The sequence below is a fragment of the Meriones unguiculatus genome, chromosome 2 (genome assembly GCF_030254825.1).
Source record: "Meriones unguiculatus strain TT.TT164.6M chromosome 2, Bangor_MerUng_6.1, whole genome shotgun sequence".
Classification (NCBI taxonomy): Eukaryota; Metazoa; Chordata; class Mammalia; order Rodentia; family Muridae; genus Meriones; species Meriones unguiculatus.
The window spans coordinates 96149156-96170676 of NC_083350.1; the positions used below are offsets into that span (position 1 = coordinate 96149156).

The window sequence follows — 21521 nt, forward strand, 5'->3', positions numbered from 1 at the left end:
CAAAATGACTTTGCTGGGATCTCTGAAGATGTCTCGGCATAATCAGTACATCTGCTGGGATTCAGCAAAAGTGTGAGAGAATAGTGTGAAACATAAAAATAATATACAAAGTATAGGCCTGTATACCTGGTCTAAGAATTAAGAGATTAGCAATTATTTTGGAAGACCCCTGAGTATCTTCCCTCACTGCCTTTTTTTCTCACTCTCAGGAAGTATGCTTGGAAACTTTGGTGGCTGGTTCCCTGTTCTTCCATATGCTATTATTGCTGTTCACAGTATTCTAAGCCAGCATGCTTTGGTATTTACTGTTTATGGCTTCTAATGCAGTAGATTGTAACCCATTTAGGTGTCAAATGACCCTTTCACAGGGGTCACCTAAGAACACCGGAAAACAGATATTTACATTATGATTCATAACACTACCAAAATTATCATTATAAAGTAACAAGGAAAATAACTTTATGGTTGGAGGTCACCACAGCATGAAGAACCATATTTACAGTGTCTTATTAGGAAGGTTGAGGACTACTGGTCTAATAAAACAAGTAAATTACAGTATCTTATGTATATATAATACTGTGTAAAAAAAAAACACGGATTTGGAGGTATGAATTGCCATTCAAAGGATCTTCCACATAGTTAAAACTTAGGTATATGTTCAGTTAACTATCAGTTGATAATCTATGTATGTAACTTATTTACCTAGAAAACTGATTTTACAACCATCTCATTTTTTTAGTTGCTATGCAGTGTATTTACTGTTGAAGATAAAATGTCTCCTAGGTGAAGTATAACATGTTTTCTGTTTTGTTTTACCTATGTCTTTGTTTGTAAAAGAGGGTTAACAACTTTTTTGTTTGTTCCCTTACATTTCTTTTGCCCTTCCGGCAGGATACTGAAGATCAAACTGAGACCTTGTGCATGGTAGACAAATACTCTAAAGCTACATCTAAAGTCCCCAATATTCTTTTGAATTCCATAAACTAGTATAATTTCAGTATCTAATTTTCTTTTGTACTCTTTAAAAGCATATGCATGCCTTGTGATTAATTATTAAGATGAAATTCAGAGTATTTTATTGTTTGTCTTCATAACATTAAAATATTTACTGTGTACATTTAGGAGGAAGAAACAGACACTGAAGGAATTCAGTATAAAACACTACGAACATTTCACCATGGAGTCCGAGTTGATGGCATTGCCTGGAGCCCAGAGACCAAACTCGATTCACTGCCTCCAGTAATCAAGTAAGTATAAACATTTCAGTGCAGTGTTACTGTCCTTCGTGTCAAGTGACCCCAAGTACGCCATCCTATTTTTCCATAACCTTAGATGATTATATATTTTGATATCTATTATTTAATAATTCTGTAGTCTCATCTTTGTAGTTTAGTGACTATGATTGACCATGTGTTTGGTCCAAACTACAAATCTCTTTACCTGAGCTTCTTCAGAATCACTCAAAGTCATCTCTCTGTACTTTTTAATCAAAGTACTATTTAAGAGCCAGCAGGATGGCACAGTGGGTAAAAGTTCTTGCCACCATACCTAACTACCTGAGTTCAGTTTCCAGAACCCCTCTGATAGAAGGAAAGCTAACTAGCTCTAGCAAGTTGTCCTCTGACCTCCACACATCTGCCATTGTGTGTACACACAAGCATGCACACAAAAAATGTGGAAACAATACAGTGCTACTTTGTTAAAATAGCTACCTTTGTAGGTGTGTGGGTTTATTTCTGGGTCTTCGATTCAATTCCATACTTAGGAATATTATGTGACTTCTTGCAAATCTGTGGCAGCAGATAATCATGAAAGTGATACACACTTTGTTCATTCATCAGCTTTTATTAATATTTATATATTTAATGTCTCCTTAAGATAGTTCTTCATCCAGTATAGCTAAAAGAAGCCAAAAGGTTGGAAACCTGATCTATATATATTTGTGTATGATTATAGTCATATGCTCTATTTCTTGCTTTATTTTTTTAAGAGTATTCAGAAATAGAGTTTTGTTTTGTTTTGTTTTGTTTTGTTTTTGACTGCATAGTGGGCTCTGTATATGGCTGAAGTACAACTTAGAATCTCTCAGTTGTCAAGTTTACATTTAAAAAGTTCTTGGTACTGCAATGGGGAGGGGGGTTGCATGTTTGTTTGCCCTCTTCCTGACCTGCTGCACTCTTGATCCCTGCTTGTTTTTCTTTCTTAGTAGTGAAGAGCAGATGCTCATATTATCTCAGTCTTGGGTTTTCTGGTCTCCTTAAAAGGATGACTTGTAAACACCTATGTAAACAGAACTTTTATTCTCCTGTTTCATTTGTCTGGGAGGCAGTTGTCTCTTTCTGCTAACCTAGGCCTAATCCTGGAAGCCTCTAGCCTCCATACAATCTAACCTAGGCCTAGAACGTTTTCAGCCTCAGAGACATAATCAAGCAATCTCTTAATGCTGAAATGCACTGTTGCTGAAAGACAGATGATCAGGACTGCAATTATGGAGGAGCATCACATCAGTGGCTGAGTAGATCTTCATAAGGACATTTGGACTATTAAGTTTGTGGGATTGATAACTGTTTCCATTTTAAAATTTAAACAGAAAGGGGGACCTTGTAGAGGAATATTGATTCAGAACATGGCTGTTGTGGCAAGAGATCGCATCGGAAGACCTTCTAGGTCTATGTGATCTGGCTGGAAAGAAATTACATCCAAAGATCTTCTAGGTGTGTGTGATCCGGCTGGAATACAAACATGCCTTTAAACCAAGAAGACAGAGGCAAGCAGATCTGAGTTCAAGGCTAGCCTGGTATAGAGCAAGTATCAGGCAAAGAGAAGCTTAGGTCCAGGTGTGGTGGTACATGCCTTTAATCCCAAACAAAAGTAAAGTTAGTTTGTAGAAGGAAGCAGCCATGTTTGAAAGTGATGTCTAATTGAATGGCAGAAACAGTGAAGAATCAAAAGAAAGACTTGAGAGAATAGGATACACCCAACTCTGATGAGAAGAGAGAGGAAATGGTAGCTACTTAAGGGGCAATGCAGAGAGAAAGAGGGTAGGCAGTTTTGACAGGGGCAGTAATAGACAAGTTGCAGAGAGGGAACCTGGATGAAGACCAAATGAGCTAGAGAATGAAGAGGAGCCAGGAGATTAGAGTAGATGTCTAGAGTTTGATGCCAGCAGAGCAGTTCAGGGGCTGAGAGAAAAGGCAGATTGAGTAAGTCAGCTGGGAGAGGAGTTTGAACCAGGACAGCTGAGTTGAACCAGCCAATCTAGAGCTCAGCAAGAACAACAAAGGGTGCACCTACTAAGCAGTAAGTCTCAGAGGCTGAGAACATTCTAGGTCTAGGTTAGATGGTACAGAGACTAGAAGCTGTCAGGATTAGGTGTAGGTTAGCGGAAGGAGGCAGTAAGCCTCCCAGACAACAACTGAAACAGGAGAATAAGTGTTTACATCCCTAACGTCGCAAAGATTCCAAGAAAGGTAGAGAATGCAGGATATTCCATGCCAACTTAATGTGAAGTTCTGTGTTTATAGTGGAAAACACAAATCCAGAATGTGCTAACATTTTATGTGTTCCAGAATAAAAGTTACAAAGGCTAAATAAACTAAGTCTGCTTTTTTTTCTTCAGATTCTGTACTTCAGCTGCTGATATGAAGATTAGATTATTTACTTCAGATCTTCAAGATAAAAATGAATACAAGGTATATGGATAAGTATAATAAATCTTTATGTTAAATGTTTATTTACTTATTAAATTGTACTTACATGATTGAAAATGCCCTTTAATGGCCATTAGATTAGTCAAGAATTCTTTAGAGGAAAGAAAGCAGTAGAGTGAACATATTTTATGAAAGTAGAGTTACTAGACTGCCTGGCACAGTAGGAGCTGGGACATGCTGAAGAGGCCGGGAACCCTGTTCTGCCCAGTGTGTGAGGCTGCATGCCTCAGTGATCCCAGTCTGATCTTGAAGTCCTGGAAGGTGCTCGGTGAGATCACAGGGCCACTCTGACATTGGCAAAGAATAGGGACAGCAGCAGCAGCAGGCTGGACATAAGCCCCAGTGAGAAGTGAAGGCAGGCTGACAGGTAACACTGATTCTTCCTGAGGCAGGCACTTCAGGCGAGGGTCTTCTCCCTTCAGTCCAGAGGCCTGTGTCCTCGTTAATTCAAGATCCAGTCAGGGTGATGATTATGATTTACCATCTCCTTAAAGTCTGCGGTTTAGGTTCCATTTACTATATTACACACCCTAGCAACTCGATTGTTAGAAGAAGGCAGTTAGTAAATACGATATCACTTATAGAAGCTAGGAACAGCGTCTAAGAAAGGAGTTGATGGTGGGTAGAGTAAGAATGAAATGAAATACAACTTCAAGAGAACAAACATTGAATACATGATAGCCAAATCAGGGTTACAGAGTTGGGAAGGATAGACTATGAGCATGATATATGCATTGACATTTGCAAGAAATGAAAGCTAATATACTGTATTCTTAAAATTTCTTGAGGTCCTAAGTTCTCACAACACAAATAGGAAAAGTGAAGCAAGCTAGGCGGTTGTGGCACTTGCCTTTTATCCTAGCACTCAGGAGGCAGAGGCAGGCAGATCTCTGCATTCGAGGCCAGCCCTGTCTACACAGAGAAACCCTGTCTCAGAAAAACCAAAAAGAAAAAGAAAAAAGTGATATAAGTGAACCTAAAAACTCATGATGAGTAGATTTATTGGCTTTGTTGCCAGTATGCACATACTCCTTAAATATGTAATTACTTTAATGACACCTCAATAAAAGTAAAACATTTCTAAGCAGTTTTTTAGAAAACTAAATGCAGACCTTCTTAAAGAAAATACATTTTCTTTAATGGAGCCACACTACCTCCATTTTAAAACTCAGTTCTACTTGCAGGTACTCTATTCTCTTCATAATTGGTGAAGTTAGGGTCTAGCATCTGTTTCATAAGGTTATAAGTAATGGTTGGGCTAATTCATACAAAACTTTTAGAACAATATTTTATACATAATAAGCTCTTTCTCATATGTATGTGTGTATGTGTATATATATATACACATACATATATATGTATACATATATACGTATATGTGTGTGTGTGTATATACACACACACACACACACACACACACACTTCTATGTTCTCTGTTAATAAGTAGCTCTCAGGTTGAGTTGGCGTTGTATCGTATTTTTGTATAAGAATAATATTAACCATCCCAAGTTCCTATTAGTTTTATCAATGGCTAGAAGAAGAATTCTGTGTTGATTGTGACTATGGGTTTGTAATGTTCTCTGTCATTCGCTCCAGTGCTGTCATTCAAATTGAACAAATGCTTACAAACATCACAGGTGAACTTCATATTATGTGTATTCATTAGTTGGTTGTAAATGTTCAAAGCAACAGATAAATAATAAAAGCCTAGAAGGACTCTATCTCAGGAGTCCCAAAATGTTTTTGCAACTTCAATTTTTATTTGAGCTCTATGTAATAAATGAGAAAGGAAATGATATAAGGACAGATGTAGTTTTAAGAAGTGTGTTTTTATAAGAAACACATACTAGGAAAGAAAGACTGAGCTAACAGTGTGTTGAATGATGACTTCTCTCCAAGTTAACCTTTGTAGGAAAGTACCTATAAAAATCATACTGTTAAAATGGCAGATTTGTTAAACTACTACAGAAAAATGTATAAAGTGAAAATACTAGATAGGCATACTGTAGAGTGGTCTTGCTTCCCTACTGATCCCTTTCTGTTCCAGGTTTTGGAGGGCCATTCAGATTTCATTAATGATTTGGTGTTCCATCCTAAAGAAGGCCATGAAATTGCAAGTGTAAGTGATGATCACACCTGCAGGTATGTTGCGTGTGTTACAGCCACATTTTTTAATTGTCATTTTATTTTAATAAAATAATAATTTTAATAAAATAAAAGACTTTAAAAATTAAGAAATTATAACATCTGTATTGTCTCCACAAAACATTGTAAATGAAATCTACTTTATTTAAATTGTAGATATGGCACAAAGATTTGCTCTACAAACAATAAATTAAGTTCTCATCGAATTTAATGGATGCTCCACTTGCTGGTTCATGAGGGCCTCTTGCCATCTTCTTTTAGATATGCATATTTGTAAGTCTGTAGATACCATTGGAACAAAGTCTCCAATATTGGACAAACTCAGGCTAATATAAGGCTGCTATCACATTTGTGAAGTTATTTCTTATGTCACAAAAGATAAGTTAATGTTTGCTAATGAACTATGACTCTCATGTGCTGCCTAAGAGGAAAACATCAGTATTTTGACAAATTCTAAATTCAATAAAGTTCTCATTGGATTCCCTTCAGTATCATGTGTGTCCCCTATGGCCCTCTTTCCCAATTTCGAATACATAGGATAAGTATATTTTGATACAGTGCCCAAAATTGCAGAAAATCAAAAATAAATAAAACAAAAAACAGTGAACCATGGTATAGGTAAACATGAACTGAGGAGTACCAAGTAAAGTGAGGTTCAGTAGAAGTGCCAGTGGCTTCCCTTGCTGTATCAATACTGTGAACAAAGTTCACTGAGCGTGTCTTCAAGTGTTAATGTTTGATAACCATATTTATCGTATGCACATGTGTCTATACAGCTACTAAATGTGAAAGGAAATCTGCTAGCTACTTCTTATATCTTTTGTCTTTATGTAATTTATGTTTTTAAAAGTATAGTTACAGCTATAAGCTATTATGTCTATGAACTACTTGCTAAAATTTCCATGTGAGGGACGTGAAAGGTTTGTAGGCATAAAAACCTGGGGTCCCGAGTGTTTACTAACCCATTTGTATAGAGTTCTAAATAATGAACAGACCATTTACATTTAAGATAATAGGAAAGCAGAAATGAAGCTTGTTGATTCGCATCTATAAAACATAATTTTTCTAGTCAAAAAATTTTCTAGCATTTGGAATAATAATTCCTGAAAGAAAAAGAAATGAATGTCTTTTGCAAGCCAAGAAGGAAGCTGTGAATAGCAAACTATAGCCTAGGCACGCTCAGTAGTCTGTGACTGGTTCCTTTAGGGCTTTATGTCATTTTTGGTTTGGTTTTCCTTTTTTAAAAAAATTTTAAAAGTAAATATTTTACATACAATATATTTTGACTAAGGTTTTCCCTTCTCCCAATTCCTCCGAGATCCTCCCCACCCACCCAAATTCACAACCTTTCTTCTCTCTCATTAGAAAACAAACGTACATCTAAATATAATAATAAATAAGATAAAAACAAACAATTCTGAATAGGACAAAACAAAAAAGAATCAAAGAAAAAAATAAATACATAGCCAAAGAAAAAACAGAAACCTATAGATGCAGAAGCATACCATTGACACACACAGGAATCCCATAAAAACACAAAATTGAAAACTTCAATATATAAACAAAAGACCTATAAAGTAGTCATATATATATATACACTATTATATATTTATATGGTTATAAGTATATAAATGTAAATACTGTTGTATATTTATACATTTATATACTTATAACTGTATTTATATACTGTTATATAATGTATTTATATACATTTATTTACTTATAACTATATAAATATACATATAAAATGCTCAAACAGCACGATGATACCAAAAAAAAAAAAAAAACCTCCAAAAACACCATTGAATTTGTTTTGTGCTGGGCCTGGGACCTGCGCTTAATTATGGTTTATATATGCATAGTGAGACATCTTGGGAGAAAGTTATTTTGTGAGCATTTATCAGCTGGAGACAACTTTGGGGTTGGGAATGGGGCATTTTGTTCAGTTCCCCTCTCAGTTCTGAGGCCCCATCTGGCTCGGACCTGTGCAGACCTTGTGCATACTGCCACAATCTCAATGTTTATATATGTCGGTCCTATCGTGCCTACTAGAAGGCTTTTTTTTTCCTCTTGGTATCTTCTGTCACTATACAATCTTTCTGCCTCTTATTCTGCAGAGTTCCCTAAGGCCTGAGGGGAGATTTGATGGAGACATCCCATTTAGGACTGTGTTCCAAAGTTCTCACTCTACATATTGTTTGGCTGTTGGTCTCTGTATTTGTTCCCATGTGCTGCAGGAGGAAGCTTCTCTGATGATGGCTGAACAAGGCACTGATCTCCAAGTATAGCAGAATGCTGTTAACATTTATTGCTACATTCCTTTGGCAGAACAGTAGTGTTTGGTTTTCCTCTATGTACATGGACTATCTTGTCTCAAGTTTTAGGCTACCTGAGTATTGTCAGGATGGATGGATGGATTCCATCTTAGGAAGTGGTCCTTAAATCCAGTTAGTGGTTGGTTGCTCACACTACTTTTGTGCTACTCTTGCATCAGTGTGCCTTGAAGGCAGATCACCATTATAAATGAAAAGGTTTAGGCTGGGTTGGTATTTGCCTTTCTCTTCTTATGGTGTACAGAGTAAGAGTGACAGCTCTATATAGACTCCAGCTTGATGTTCAGTGAGTTGTGTGGTTGTGGTCTTCAGTAGTAGGCCTTACCATCAGTTTTTAGAAACTTATCAATATCCTATATTGTTTGGGGGTTTCTGTGACCCACTGTCCAACAACTCAATTAGATGTAACCCATTTCTGGCACCGGAAGTTTCATCTAGTGTCAAGAGATGTCTGGCCGGACCCTTGTCTACTCCATTATTGGGTGATTCCAAAACAATGGTTAGATGCCTTAATCATATCCATATTGTTTGGCCCAGTGGCCTCTTTCATCTTTGTCAAGGGGAGTGCTAACCTTCTCTCCTTTTATATACAACTCTTATTTGTCTCTTTGTTCATATTAGATTCCTAAGTCTAGGGAGTTTTGTTGTTGTTTTGGTTTGGCTTTGGGGTTTTGGTTTGTTTTTGTTTTTGTTGTTTGGTTTGGTTTGTTTGTAGTTAAATTCTGTCAATTATGAGAATTGACAAATTTTTATAAAGTATAAAAAATTTAAAGATCTTTCACACTTTATTTCCACCCTCGTATGGAACAAAGGAGATTAGTAAAAGATAAAACAAACTTGAATTCAAAGTTGTTTAAATAATCTTTACAAAACTCTGACAAAAAAAAATTCAGGTGTGGTGGCACATGCCTATATTGTTCACCTTGGAGATTGAGTTTGAAACTCCCAAGGGCTACTTGAGTGCCAGGGCAGCCAAGACGATCTACCAAAACCCTTTCTCAATAAAGTTAAAATAGACCTCACTGTGCCTGAGGACCTCAGGTTTCTCTGCTAGACCTCTGCAGCCAGTGCTCTTAAGAGCCAAGCCATTTCTCCGGCCACGTTTAACTGGTTTTCGTTGTTGTGTTTTTAAGATTTTTTTAAGAAGTTTTTGACATATGTGTAAGTATATTTCCACATATGTGTGAATACCTAAGGAGGGGAGAAGAGGGTGTCAGGTCCCCTGGAGCTCAAGTTACAGGTAATTGTAAGCAGCCCACCTGAGTGCTGGGAACAAAACTCTGGTCCTGTGCAAGAACAGTGAGCCCTCTTAACTGCTGAGCCTTCTTTCCAGCCTTTGTTTAACTGATTAATGGATTAAGCTTATTGTTTTAAAAATTCATCAGTGTGGAATATCCCATTCCTAGTCCGTGCCAAGTCATAGATGTCAGTGTCAGCATGCAAGAATAAGTCAGATCAATAAGTATTTATTAAACACAGACACATATCCAGTACTTAGTGTGTTGGGGCATTAAAAAAAAGAAACAGACTCAGTGTTCACCATAATGCAGAAGAAATGGAGTCAGTGCTCACCGCAGTAGACTCAGTGTTCACTGTAATTACAGAAGATGTCAGGGAAATCCCTTTTCTCCTCCTTACCCCTCAGCCTTTAAAAACATTGGATAAAAATTTATGATGAAGGAAAAACTTCCTGCAAACTAGGAGAATCTTAGCTTAAGACTAATTTGTATGAGTCATATAATATACCATCCACTTTCCCTCTAAAACATGGGATATGGCAGATTTCATGTTCTGGCTAGGAATGAGAGAAGGACAGGATGTAACTTTGTTCTTTTTTTTTTTTTCTTTATTAATTACACGTTATTCACTTTGTATCCCCCTTATGGTTCCCTCCCTCCTCCCATCCCAATCCCTCCCTTCCTCCACCCTCTGCATGCATGCCCCTCCCCAAGTCCAAGGGGAGGTCTTCTTTTCCTTCCTTCTGATCCTAGTTATTTAGGTCTCATCAGGAGTGGCTGCATTGTCTTCTTCTGTGGCCTGGTAATGCTGCTTCCCCCTCAGGGGGAGGTAATTAAAGAACAGGCCAATCAGTTCATGTCAGAGACAGTCCCTGTTCCTATTACAATGGAACCCACTTGGATACTGAACTGCCATGGGCTACATCTGTACTGGGGTCTTAGGTTATTTTCATGCATAGTCCTTGGTTGGAGTATCAGTCTCAGGAAAGACCCCTGTGCTCAGATTTTTTGGTTCTGTTGCTCTCCTTGTGGAGTTCCTGTCCTCTCCAGATCTTACTGTTTCCCACATATTTCATAAGATTCCATGCACTCTGCCCAAAGGTTGCCCATAAGTCTCAGCATCTGCATTGATAGTCTGCAGGGCAGAGCTTTTCAGAGGTCCTCTGTGTCAGGCTCCTGACTTGTTCCCTCTTTTCTCCTTCTTCTGATGTCCAGCCTCTTTGCCTTTCTGGATAGGAATTGAGCATTTTAGCAAGAGTCCTCCCTCTTGATTAGTTTCTTTAGGTGTACAGATTTTAGTAGGTTTATCCTATATTATATGTCTATATGAGTGAGTATATACTGTGTGCATCTTTCTGCTTCTGGGACACCTCACTCAGGTGATCTTTTCCAGATCCCACCATTTACCTGCAAATTTCATGATTTCCATGTTTTTTATTGCTGAGTAATATTCCATTGTGTAGATGTACCATAATTTCTGTATCCATTCTTCAGTTGAGGGGCATCTGGGCTGTTTCCAGCTTCTGGCTATTACAAATAAGGCTGCTACAAACATGGTTGAGCAAATGTCCTTATTGTGTACTTGAGAGATAAAAATTATTTTAAGTTGTGAGGTAGGGGAGTTGTGCATGTGAGTGCAGTACCTGCAGAGTCCAAGTGATGGCATTAGATTCCTGAACTGGTATTACAGGGAATTGTGAACAACCTGATATGGTTGCTGGGAACTGAATTAAGGTCCTCTGCAGGAACAGTATGTACTCTCAACCTCTGGGCCATCTCTCCAGTCCCTCTTTTTTTTCTTTTTTTTTTTTTTTTCCTGTTTCTGTATTTACAAGTATAACAAAATAACTGATTCAGAGCACTAAGTAATGGCCTGGGATGTTCACTGAGTCAGTAGTTTAGTCTTTCAAAAGAAAGTTGGGAGAGAATAAGAATATCCCTTTTCTTCTGTGTATCATATGCCAGCAAGTTCTTGCCATCATCTCTCTGTTTACATACATTTGAAAGTATTGAAAGTATCTTAGGATCCATCATTAAGATAGAGTTTCTCTCCTTCCTCTCTTCAGTTGGAACCATAAAACATGTGACATATGTTAAAATAGCCTTGATGGAAATAGCCAAGAGAAACTGAGAGCCTTCCAAAGATAGGCCATTGCACCATTTCTTTAAGAATAATCAACATTGAAGACCATGTACCCAATACAGAATGCCTAAATAATTCCAATCGTAGAATGAAATCATGATTCTGTGGCGGAGTTATACGGCCGGTTCATAATTCACGCCATGTGACAGGTTTCACTGGGAGGTTTTATTAGGAGATGGGAGAGGAGTCACAAAGACTGTCTCTGGGCGAGGTGAGAATAAAAGAGAGAGAGAAGGAGGAGTGAGACCTCTTATAAGGTGACCCAGCACATGCGCAAGGAACAGGTGTTTTTATCCTGGGTGGTCCTGTCACCACTGATGTTGGAAGTGGCCTCACAGATGCCTGATGTCCTGCTTGTCAGGTCCCATGGGGGCTGGCCATAGAAATGCCTGCTTACCAGTCACAACAGAAGGTATTTTATTCATTATTATATTATAGTTAAATAATTCAGGAAATAAATATACTACAAACTGAATAATATTTTCATACCTTTATTAATTCAGTGAATGAGTTAATGCTAATGAAAAATAAAATAAAAGCATAGGCAGTTTTTTATTTTAATCTTTTAATTCTTCTTACTCTGTAATTAGCAATCCATTTATTTCATCACTAGTATTTCTAGTACATTAAAGTTATTGCTACTGCTTGCTCAGTAGACTTCAGTATTTACAAAAGGTAAGAATCAGTTCTCATGTTAACTTCAGAGTATATTTGAAAATCTGATGTGTATTATTCTTTGCAAAATCTTTTCCATTAATTTATTTATTTAATCAATTTGCAGCTCCCTTGTTCTTCTCCCAGTCCCACCCTCACACCTCTTCCCCCACCCCCTTCCCTTCTTAGAGAAGGGTAGACCCCACCATGAGTACCAACCCGCCCTGGGCATCAGGGCTAAGATGTGCCACAGAACTATGCACATCTTCTCCCACTGAGGCCTGAAAAGGGAGCCCAGTGATCCAGAGGCAGGCAGCAGAGTTAGAGACAGCCCCTGCCCCAATTGTTATGGGACCCACATGAAAAACAAGCTTCCATATTGCTACGTATGTGTAGGAGGTCTAGGTCTAGCCCATGCATGCTCTTTGGTTGTTGGTTCAATCTCTGTGAGGCCCCATGGGCCCAGGTTAGTTTGCTCTGTAGGTCTTCATCTGGTGTCCTTGACCCCTCCGTCTCCCTCAGTCCTTCTACTCTTCACAAGACTCCCCGAGTTCCACCTATTGTTTAGCTGTGGTTCTCTGCATCTGTTTCCATCAGCTGCTGGATGAAGCCACTCAGAAGACAGTTATGCTAGGCTCCTTTCTGCAAGCATAGCAGAGTATTTGGGGTTGGCTCTCTCCCATGGGGTGGGTCTCAAGTTGGGCCAGACATTGGTTGGACATTCCCTCAATCTCTGCTCCATCTTTAAGAATCAGTTTCAATATTAACTTCAGAGTATTTTGAAAATCTGACTTATGTTAGCATACACTTTGCAAAATTCTTGCTTCAAATTACCATTCCATTTAGTTGTCTCTGCTTTTAAGGCCTTTACATAGCTGTCTTGAGTTTTCTATACTTGAAGGTATAGAAATTAAAGGTATAAAAGTTGTACACCACTGTAACTGACAAAACTTCTCTTCAAGATTTGTAGTTTAATTCCTAGGCTTGGGCTTTACAGAGGCCCACCTCTGAACTTTACCCTAAAACCAGATTTGTTAACACTTAGTCTTCTTGTGTTATTTTGCTCTCTTAGTGTGTCCTCAATAATTAAAATACCATTACTTAATTACTTTCTAACATGAGTAACTTGGTGGTTGATTATTTGAAAATAAGAAGAGAAATCCTCAATTTTGCTATCACAACACATTCAGTGAAAAATGTATTGTCGACAGGCGGTCCCATTCTTGCACACAAGGACATGATAAAAGAGAGCCTACTCATCCTTACAACGACATCTCTGCACTGGTACTTTTGTTCTTTCCTATTTAATTAATCAGCATGCCGATTCATATGATCTAGTTGTGTCTTTTAGAAGTACTGTGGTTTGTATTTTGGCTTTACCCATTGGAGAGTGCCAAATGAATACAGATGTGTCATTTAATGTCATCCATTCCTTCTTTTGTCTGTTGTTTAAAAATATTTGCTAGCAGAAATGTCCTTCTGCAACACACTTTCTAGCAGACAATGAGCTGCCAACTGAAATAGAGAATAAACAAATAAAAAGAACAGTCTATTACGCAGGACATTCCTCTTGAGTTCTCAACCATAGTATCTGCCACTGATTGTCAATTGAAGTAACCCTTGAAAATATCTATGCTGTCTCATCTACCAACATAGTTCATGGGATCTTCTAATAAATTAATTGTATGACAATTACATTTTAATGCTATGTGGTAAGAAGATATACTATTCTGATGAAAAGTATGCAGCCTCAAATGATTGTAGCAAGACATTACAAAAACTAAAGTATAATTCATAAACTTAGACCATTTAATTCTTTATTCCTCGATGTGTCAGGTAAATCTGAATTCTATTTACAGGAAGGTGTTGAAAAGGGAAGTTCTTTGTTACAGTTCAAACTGGGTGAAAACTGCTATTTTCTTTCACTTTGATTATGGCATTGTATCCACCCAGTTCTCTAGGGCACTCTGGTTCATTACAGATTGGCTTCTTGATAAGGACCTTAAAATTAAAACCTCTGCCTCTGAAATTTAATCGCTGGCATTAACGTGTGTGAGCATGTCCAGTCCATCTGGCTCTTGACTTTCTGGTCCCAATAATTGAACCTGATATCATTTACACCGAACGTTATAAACTGGCTGTTTCTGTGAAAGTGTTTGGTTGTGTGTACTCTTAATGCTTTATGTTTGTTTTCCATTTGAAGTGCTGATCTAACACAAGCCCTTAGACATGTAGACATGTGCTCCGCCGCAGATGGAGACAGCCTAGGCCCTGATTAAAGCTTTTCTTGCTCTCTAGTATACCAGATTTTTTAAAAATATTATGAGCACATTTGGTGACAAAGAAATTTGGAACTATTAAGCTCTGAATTTCCAAAAATAATATGTGAGTGTGTTTTGTTTTGTTTTGTTTTTGTATAGGAAGCCTTCCTGTTTGACATGAACTAAACCAGTAGTTTTTTAGAAAAGCAGAAAGCTACAAAACTGTCTTAAAATCATGCCCGTCACCTTATTTTAATGCCCAACACACATAAGAAAATTAATTTGCCAAAGTTTGGATAGTAGGGTGAAGCTTTTTTTTTTATGTTAATCCATTAGTTCCCATTGGAGCATTCTTGCTCTTACATGTACTTCCTTATGTTATTTTCTCTCTCTTTGTTGTTTTATAAGCAACTACCATAATAAAATATTACAATGTAAATAGCCTGGTTAAAAATAGTCAGTTCAAAATAAGTCAATATTTGATGAAATTTTTTGTGTTTATTTCTCTCACATACCTAATTCAGCTTTTTTTTTTTGTCTTAACTACTTGCCATCAACTTCATTTCATTGAAATAGCTCTTTTGTATTTTTATTTTGTCAGTTTACGTAACTGAGTAATTAAACTAATAAGGAATCACGTAACGAACAGTGCTTTTCTAGGCAGAAGACTCGTCTCTTGATAAGCATATAACATGCACATGAGAGCACATTAGACGACAGTTTCTCTTACGATATCACAGAGGGAGATAGGAAGATTTTGTCATTAGGACTCTGCTGCATATTGTGCTACCACTGTTTAGTGAGGGTTTTTGTCAGGGTGATAGAATGCCATCACCAAAAGCAACTTAGGGAGTAAGTCAGGGTAGGAACTCAGGCAGAAACCTAGAGTCAGGAACAAAAACAACCCATAGAGGCATAGTGTTTACTGCCTTGCTCTCCTTGGCTTGCTCAGCCTGCTTTCTTCTACAACCCAGAATAAGTGGGTCCAGTCACATCAGTCACTAATGAAAATGTACCACAGACTTGCCTGTGGTCAGTCTGAATGGAGGCATTTCCTCAATTGAGGCCTCTCTTCCCAGGCACCTCTGCCTTGTGTAAAACTGACAGACAAAACAACCAGAATAACTATGTCTTAAAATTTGTGTAAATGTATCCATACATAGATCAAGAAAATAACATCAAATGCCAGGGGGAAAGAGCAGTCATTTGAGGACTGTCTTAGGGCTTAGAGAGATGGTGCGATGATTAAGAGTATATGCTGCCCTGTGGAGACAATCCTTGTAGAGGACAGGTTTGTTTCTTAGTACACACTTGAGGATGCTTAGAGCCACCTATAGCTCTAGCTCCAAAGAAATCTGTTGTCTGTGGCCTCTGCAGGCACTTGCACATACATGCATATATCCACATAGAGATACACACATTTAAAAAAAAAAGTCTTAGAAATGAAATCTGTCTTATAAAATCATCTGGAAAACTACAGCTTTTGACATTCAGACAAGTGACTGTATTTTATTAGAACATAAGATAAAAGTTTTACATTTTATGGTATTAATTTATGTGTGGAGGAAGAATAAAATATAGTACAGCTAACTTGGAAAACTGTTTGACAAATCTCTATCTTGCCAAAGTTAAATAACGTTTGTGAACTGCGATCCACCAGTCCCATGCAGAGGTATGTTCCAAGCCTAGAATAAAGATGCATGGGAGTAGTTGCCTAGTGCCAGAGGGTGGGTTACATGGAGGTCTGCACTCACAAAGGTTAGACGTGTACGGGTTACAGTGACATTATTGGTAAAAACTTGGGAGCAATCTAAATATCTGTTGTGCTGTATTCTACTGAGAGTTCTGAAATGAGTGGAGGCATTAGAACAGCATGCAGTTGTGTGAGACATTTTCACAGCACCTGAAGGTGAGTAAAAGAAGCCAGAACAAAAAAGTACACACTTTGTGGCTTCATTTTTATGCTATTAAAATGTAAGCTACCTCATTAGGAGTCACAGTAGTGACCGTCACTTTTTGTCAAAGAGTGCGGAAACACCAGAGGAGCGGGGGGGGGGGGGGGAGGGTGCTGTGACGTCTGTGCTAGGGGGATGCTCTGGGTTGGCTGCTGCTCCCTGTGAGTGCATTCTGTTTTGTGTACTTAAGCTGCATGTCCCATTTGTATGTACGATATACTTCAAAAAAAGAAAAAGAAGTGTGACATTATCAAATGGGCTTAATGTATTTGCTAGATGAACCATTTTGTAAAGATAGAAAATGAATTGAGCTCTACAGAAGAATTTTCACAAAAGCACTTAATTATGGAATCTATCAAAAAGGGAAATAAGACGTAACAACTTAAATTGTACCATCTGCAGCTAATTTAGTTAGGATAACTTATTTTAGTCCAATTTGTTGTGTTTTGCACACTTAGTACTGAGGTTATGCAACAGTTGGGAATTATTGAATCAGTGTATAATTACAAACCATAAATCACTTCATCCTAGTTCTCTGAAATATAATCTGTATGCGCGCCCCCCTCCATGCTTAAGCTAGCTCCCCCTCCCCCCTTTTTTTAAAGGATCGTCAGGTTCTGATCAGGATAAAATACAGCTTAAATTAGAATAAAATTTGGTTCATTAGACCACAATATACTCAGTTAATTGACTTGTTCTTATAACTACCTCTCTATTTTTCACCTCTTTTGTCTTTTTTATTTGAAAAGGGGGAGCATGAAAATATTGGCATATATTTGTTCAATTTATATAATAGCCAACAAAAATCAAATTAATTTTAAAATAAAATCAAAAGAATGGACGTTCTAGTTCACCCTCTAATGAGATTCATTGAATTGAGAAGACAAATTTCTACTGTTCCAATAGTAATAAAATATATGGTAGCCCAATATTTCATTATGAAAATGACAATAGAGAGATTTTGTTACCTTAATATCTTATCTCATTCTAGGGATTGAAGGATAAAAACTTAAACCCTTAGTGATTTATTTCTTCAATTAACCCATAACTGTCTCCTTTATATAGTAAAAATAAGTGAAAAGTGTCATTATGCCTCTAATATTAAATCAAATAGATGATCCTGAAATGTGTGCTAGTTTATATGTTACTATGACATTTCAAATTTGACATTCTATACTATTTACAAATAAACTTTGCTTACTTTATATTCTTAAATTTTTAAACTTTTTTACAGTCCTAAAAAAATAAGGAACTATAAAACATATAGGAAAAAGGAAAGATCCTAATGAATACTTTGGATCATTATTAGGGGGTTGCTGAGGATAAAATCCAGGACCTCCCTCAGCTCTGAGTGTGTTCGCTGCTGGAGGAGAGTAGGCACTTTGCCACCCAGTCACTGGACTTCTACTTCCTGCCATGCTAGCTGTCCCCAGCACACTCTGTGTAACAGTGGCTGAGGGAGAGTCCTGAGCTAGCCAAAAAGCATAGTTCCTGTGGGATGGTATTATCACATCAAAGTGCCATGAGGTTAAAAAGCCATTGAGATGAAGAGCCATATTTGTAAACCCTGATAATTATTGCTAGATAGTAAAGACCCAAGTACCTGTTTCTTTAGCCCATCTTTAATCTGGAAACCGGTAAGCATGGCCAGCTTGGGAGAGAAAACACCTGAGAAGTCAGCCAGGTCAGAAATTTTTGAGATAGGTTATGCCCAAAGGGACAAGGACTGAGCATGACAGAAAATGGTTGCACCACTAAATTTCTATCATTTCATATTTTCTTCTCCTATATGTTATTTTGAAAATGGAAGCACTGGTGTGTAGTGATTTTGTGTCTGTGTGTTCATATGTGCACATATGTGTATAAGCACCCTTGATAGGAATAATTGTTTATTGAAATGATTTAAGTAGGCATGCAACCTGAGTGATGGCCTAGAAACATTGATTTTGCTTAAAATGAATATATAAATAATTAATATGTTGCTGGAAAATATATACCTTAGTTCCCATAATTGAGCATGGTAAAACTTAAACTTAGGCTACATTTATATTTTCTAACAACCGTATTTTTCTCAAAGATGTTTTATCAAACATGTAATAATCTATATAATAATATCAAGTATGTAATAATCTGTAGTTAATGGCTTTGAATACATTGGTCAAAGTATTTATGTTTTTGGTATGATACATCAAGAATATTTCACATCATACTCTTTTTTTTTATTATTATTGTTGTTATTAGGATTTGGAGCTTGGAAGGAAAGCAGACAGCTCATTTTCTTCTTCATTCTCCTGGAATGAGTGTGTGCTGGCATCCTGAAGAAACTTTTAAGGTCATTATAAGTTAGTTTTCCTTTACCACGTCTAAAAGACATGCAGGTATAATACCTATAGCCACAAAGGAAAAGAACCAGTGACCTTCCACCTCAGACACAAATTAGCACAAATGCATTTGAGTTTATATAGAGATAGTACTTTAATAGTTTCTCAAAAATTGTTAGCTTTTTACAACCATCAATCATCAGAATATACTTTTTCCAGCCTTTGGCAGATTACAGCCTAAAAATTGGTATTCAATCTAGTTAGCACTGTGCAGTTAAATAACAACAACAAAAACCAAAAGTTAAATCCATGCTTATGAGCCATATATAAAGTCAGTGCATAGGCACATTTGTCCTATATTAGTGGCACTCACTTCCTGTTCAAATTAAAGCTTTCTAAAGTATTCAGGGTACACTATGAGGTTTTACTACCATTTAGCCTTAATTCATGATGAGGACAGGAGCCATTCAACAAGTTTTCTCACTTGCCAGTATCTTTTCCATAGAATTTGAGATCCATGTTCATCTCAAAATTAATCCTTCAGCATATCCTATGGCCATACTCATTTCTTTGCACCTGACTTCCATAAATCTCTAGTATCTTCATGCTCTTTTCAGTTCACTGTTCTGCCCTCAGTTTTGAAAAGGGAAAAAAAAAAGTTGATTAAATTTAGCAAATAGAGTGTTAAAGCTTTTTCTCTTATTCCAATGTCTCTTTAAAATGTAAGCTATCTTTTTTGTGCCTTTAATTTCTACATGTTTGAGTAAATTTTCCTTTTTTGTTTTAGCTTTCTTAAAATTACAATACAAATTAATGGATTTCATTATGGCATACATATTTTGTTCTTATTAATCACTGTATCCTACTCCCTTTGCACTATCTTCCTGCTGGTCCCCTTCCTGTCATCAAATATCTCCATTGTTCCTTCATGTCACATGTATTCTATTATCGTCTGATAACATCTTTTCTTCTTTATTTCTCATGGTCCCCTTTTAGTTTCATGGCCTATATTCATGTGTGTGTATATTCATGAATGTGTCTAGTGATTACTGCTGCACTATTCAAAATCAGTAACAAATGGAATAGTCTAGATATCTATTAACAGATAAATAAAGGAAATGTGGTATATATACAAAATTAGATTTTAATATTTAGCCATAGAGAAAAATGAAGTCACTACATTTGCAGGGCAGTAGATTGAAGTCAAAACCTATGCTAACAATAAGTCAGACTGAGTCTCATATTTTCACTAAGGTTCAGATCCAAGATTTTAACTTTTATATAGGTGTATATATATGGGAGGTTTAGGTCATCAAGGTTATCCTTTTAACTTTAGTTGTGTGTTGTCCCTTAATCTAACTATAATTTCACATAGTTACCAATATGTTCTCAATTACCAGTGGTATTTCCAATGCATTAGTGGGGTTTTATCCCCTTCATTCTTTGTGTGTGTGTGTGTGTGTGTGTGTGTGTGTGTAGTTTTTGGTTTTTCAAGACAGAGTTTCTGTGTATCCTGGACTATCTGCTTTGTAGGCCAATCTGACCTCACACTCATAGATCTCCATGCCTCTGCCTCCCTGAGTGCCGGGATTAAAGGCATGCACCATACCCAGACCGAACACTAGAACTCTAAATATTAGAACTTCCATTAGTAGAATATTAGAACTTCTAAATATTAGAACTCAGGATTTCTGATGCCATTTCTCACTCTTTCTATTCTATCACTATTACTTCACACTTCCAGGAATGTCTTCATCTGTATATCATCAAAATTAAAAGAACAGTCTCAGAAAGAAAAAAGTTTACAGAGGAGATAAAGTATGTTCTTTGGACATGAGCTTTTAATGGCATGTCTAACATGGTTGGAGCAATCTTGTTCATTTAGATGATATTCTAATGACATGCTTTCATGAATCTTAGGCAACTTTCATGTAATGTTTATAAAACTGGGATTTCTTATATAAATATTTGCATTTGATTACATATTTCATTATTGATAACATTAGTTTATTAAGCATCTAAAATTATTGGAATTTTATAACAAGGAAATACTGAGGTAGTAATAGCCGATCTTTCTTGATTTAAGAGTTCAATATTTATACTAGGTGCTTTGTACAGCAAGCCGATTGCTACTTTTTCCATTCTAACTCGCTAAAGATATATTCATGAACCATCATGATATTTCAAACAGGACATGGGCGGTCATTAACATTATACAACAGTTTTCAAACTCCCTTCATATATGATCTATCAAAATTAGAAGTATACCGTAAAATTCAATTAAGTCTCTACTTAGCGTCCTGAATGGAGAAGGTTTAGAGTGAGGATTGGCTTTTTGCATTAAGACTGTGTATTAGTGGCTCTCACAGTGCTACAAGAAACACCTGGCCAAAGTACCTTGTGAAAGGAAGGGTTTCTTCTGATTTACTGTTGAAGAGAAGGTCATCATTGTAGGGCAGTCACAACAGCAGGACACAGCCAGTCAGGAAGTAACATGGTAAATGCCAGCACTCAGCTCATATGCTCCCGTTAGTGCAGTCCAGGACCGCAGCATGTGGAATGACGGCACCCACAGTCAAACTGGATCTTCCCACTTCAACTGGTCTAATCTGGACTATCACCGTGAGGCTTGTCTCCTAGGTGATTCTACATCCTGTCAGTATCAACCATCCCATCATGTCATAAGCCATCCCTGACATTCAGGGATTGATAGTAACAGATATACCAACCTAAAGCTCCACATAGTCATTTCCACATTGTA

General features: G+C 37.1%; 1 protein-coding gene and 1 non-coding gene across 3 annotated transcripts in view; one reads left to right on the forward strand and one right to left on the reverse strand.

The window, feature by feature from the left end:
• The window catches only part of Nup37 (nucleoporin 37), a 34242-nt gene that overhangs the window by 5534 nt on the left and 7187 nt on the right, over positions 1 to 21521 (forward strand). For both annotated transcript variants that reach the window (XM_060377872.1, XM_060377871.1), the window contains exons 3-6: positions 1123 to 1247; positions 3620 to 3692; positions 5758 to 5852; positions 18681 to 18771. In XM_060377872.1, coding sequence (XP_060233855.1) covers positions 1123 to 1247; positions 3620 to 3692; positions 5758 to 5852; positions 18681 to 18771 — 384 coding nt within the window. The remainder of the gene's footprint in view (positions 1 to 1122; positions 1248 to 3619; positions 3693 to 5757; positions 5853 to 18680; positions 18772 to 21521) is intronic.
• On the reverse strand, positions 8663 to 8782 carry LOC132652670 (U6atac minor spliceosomal RNA). The gene has a single exon (XR_009590248.1). It is a non-coding gene; the product is annotated as a U6atac minor spliceosomal RNA (small nuclear RNA).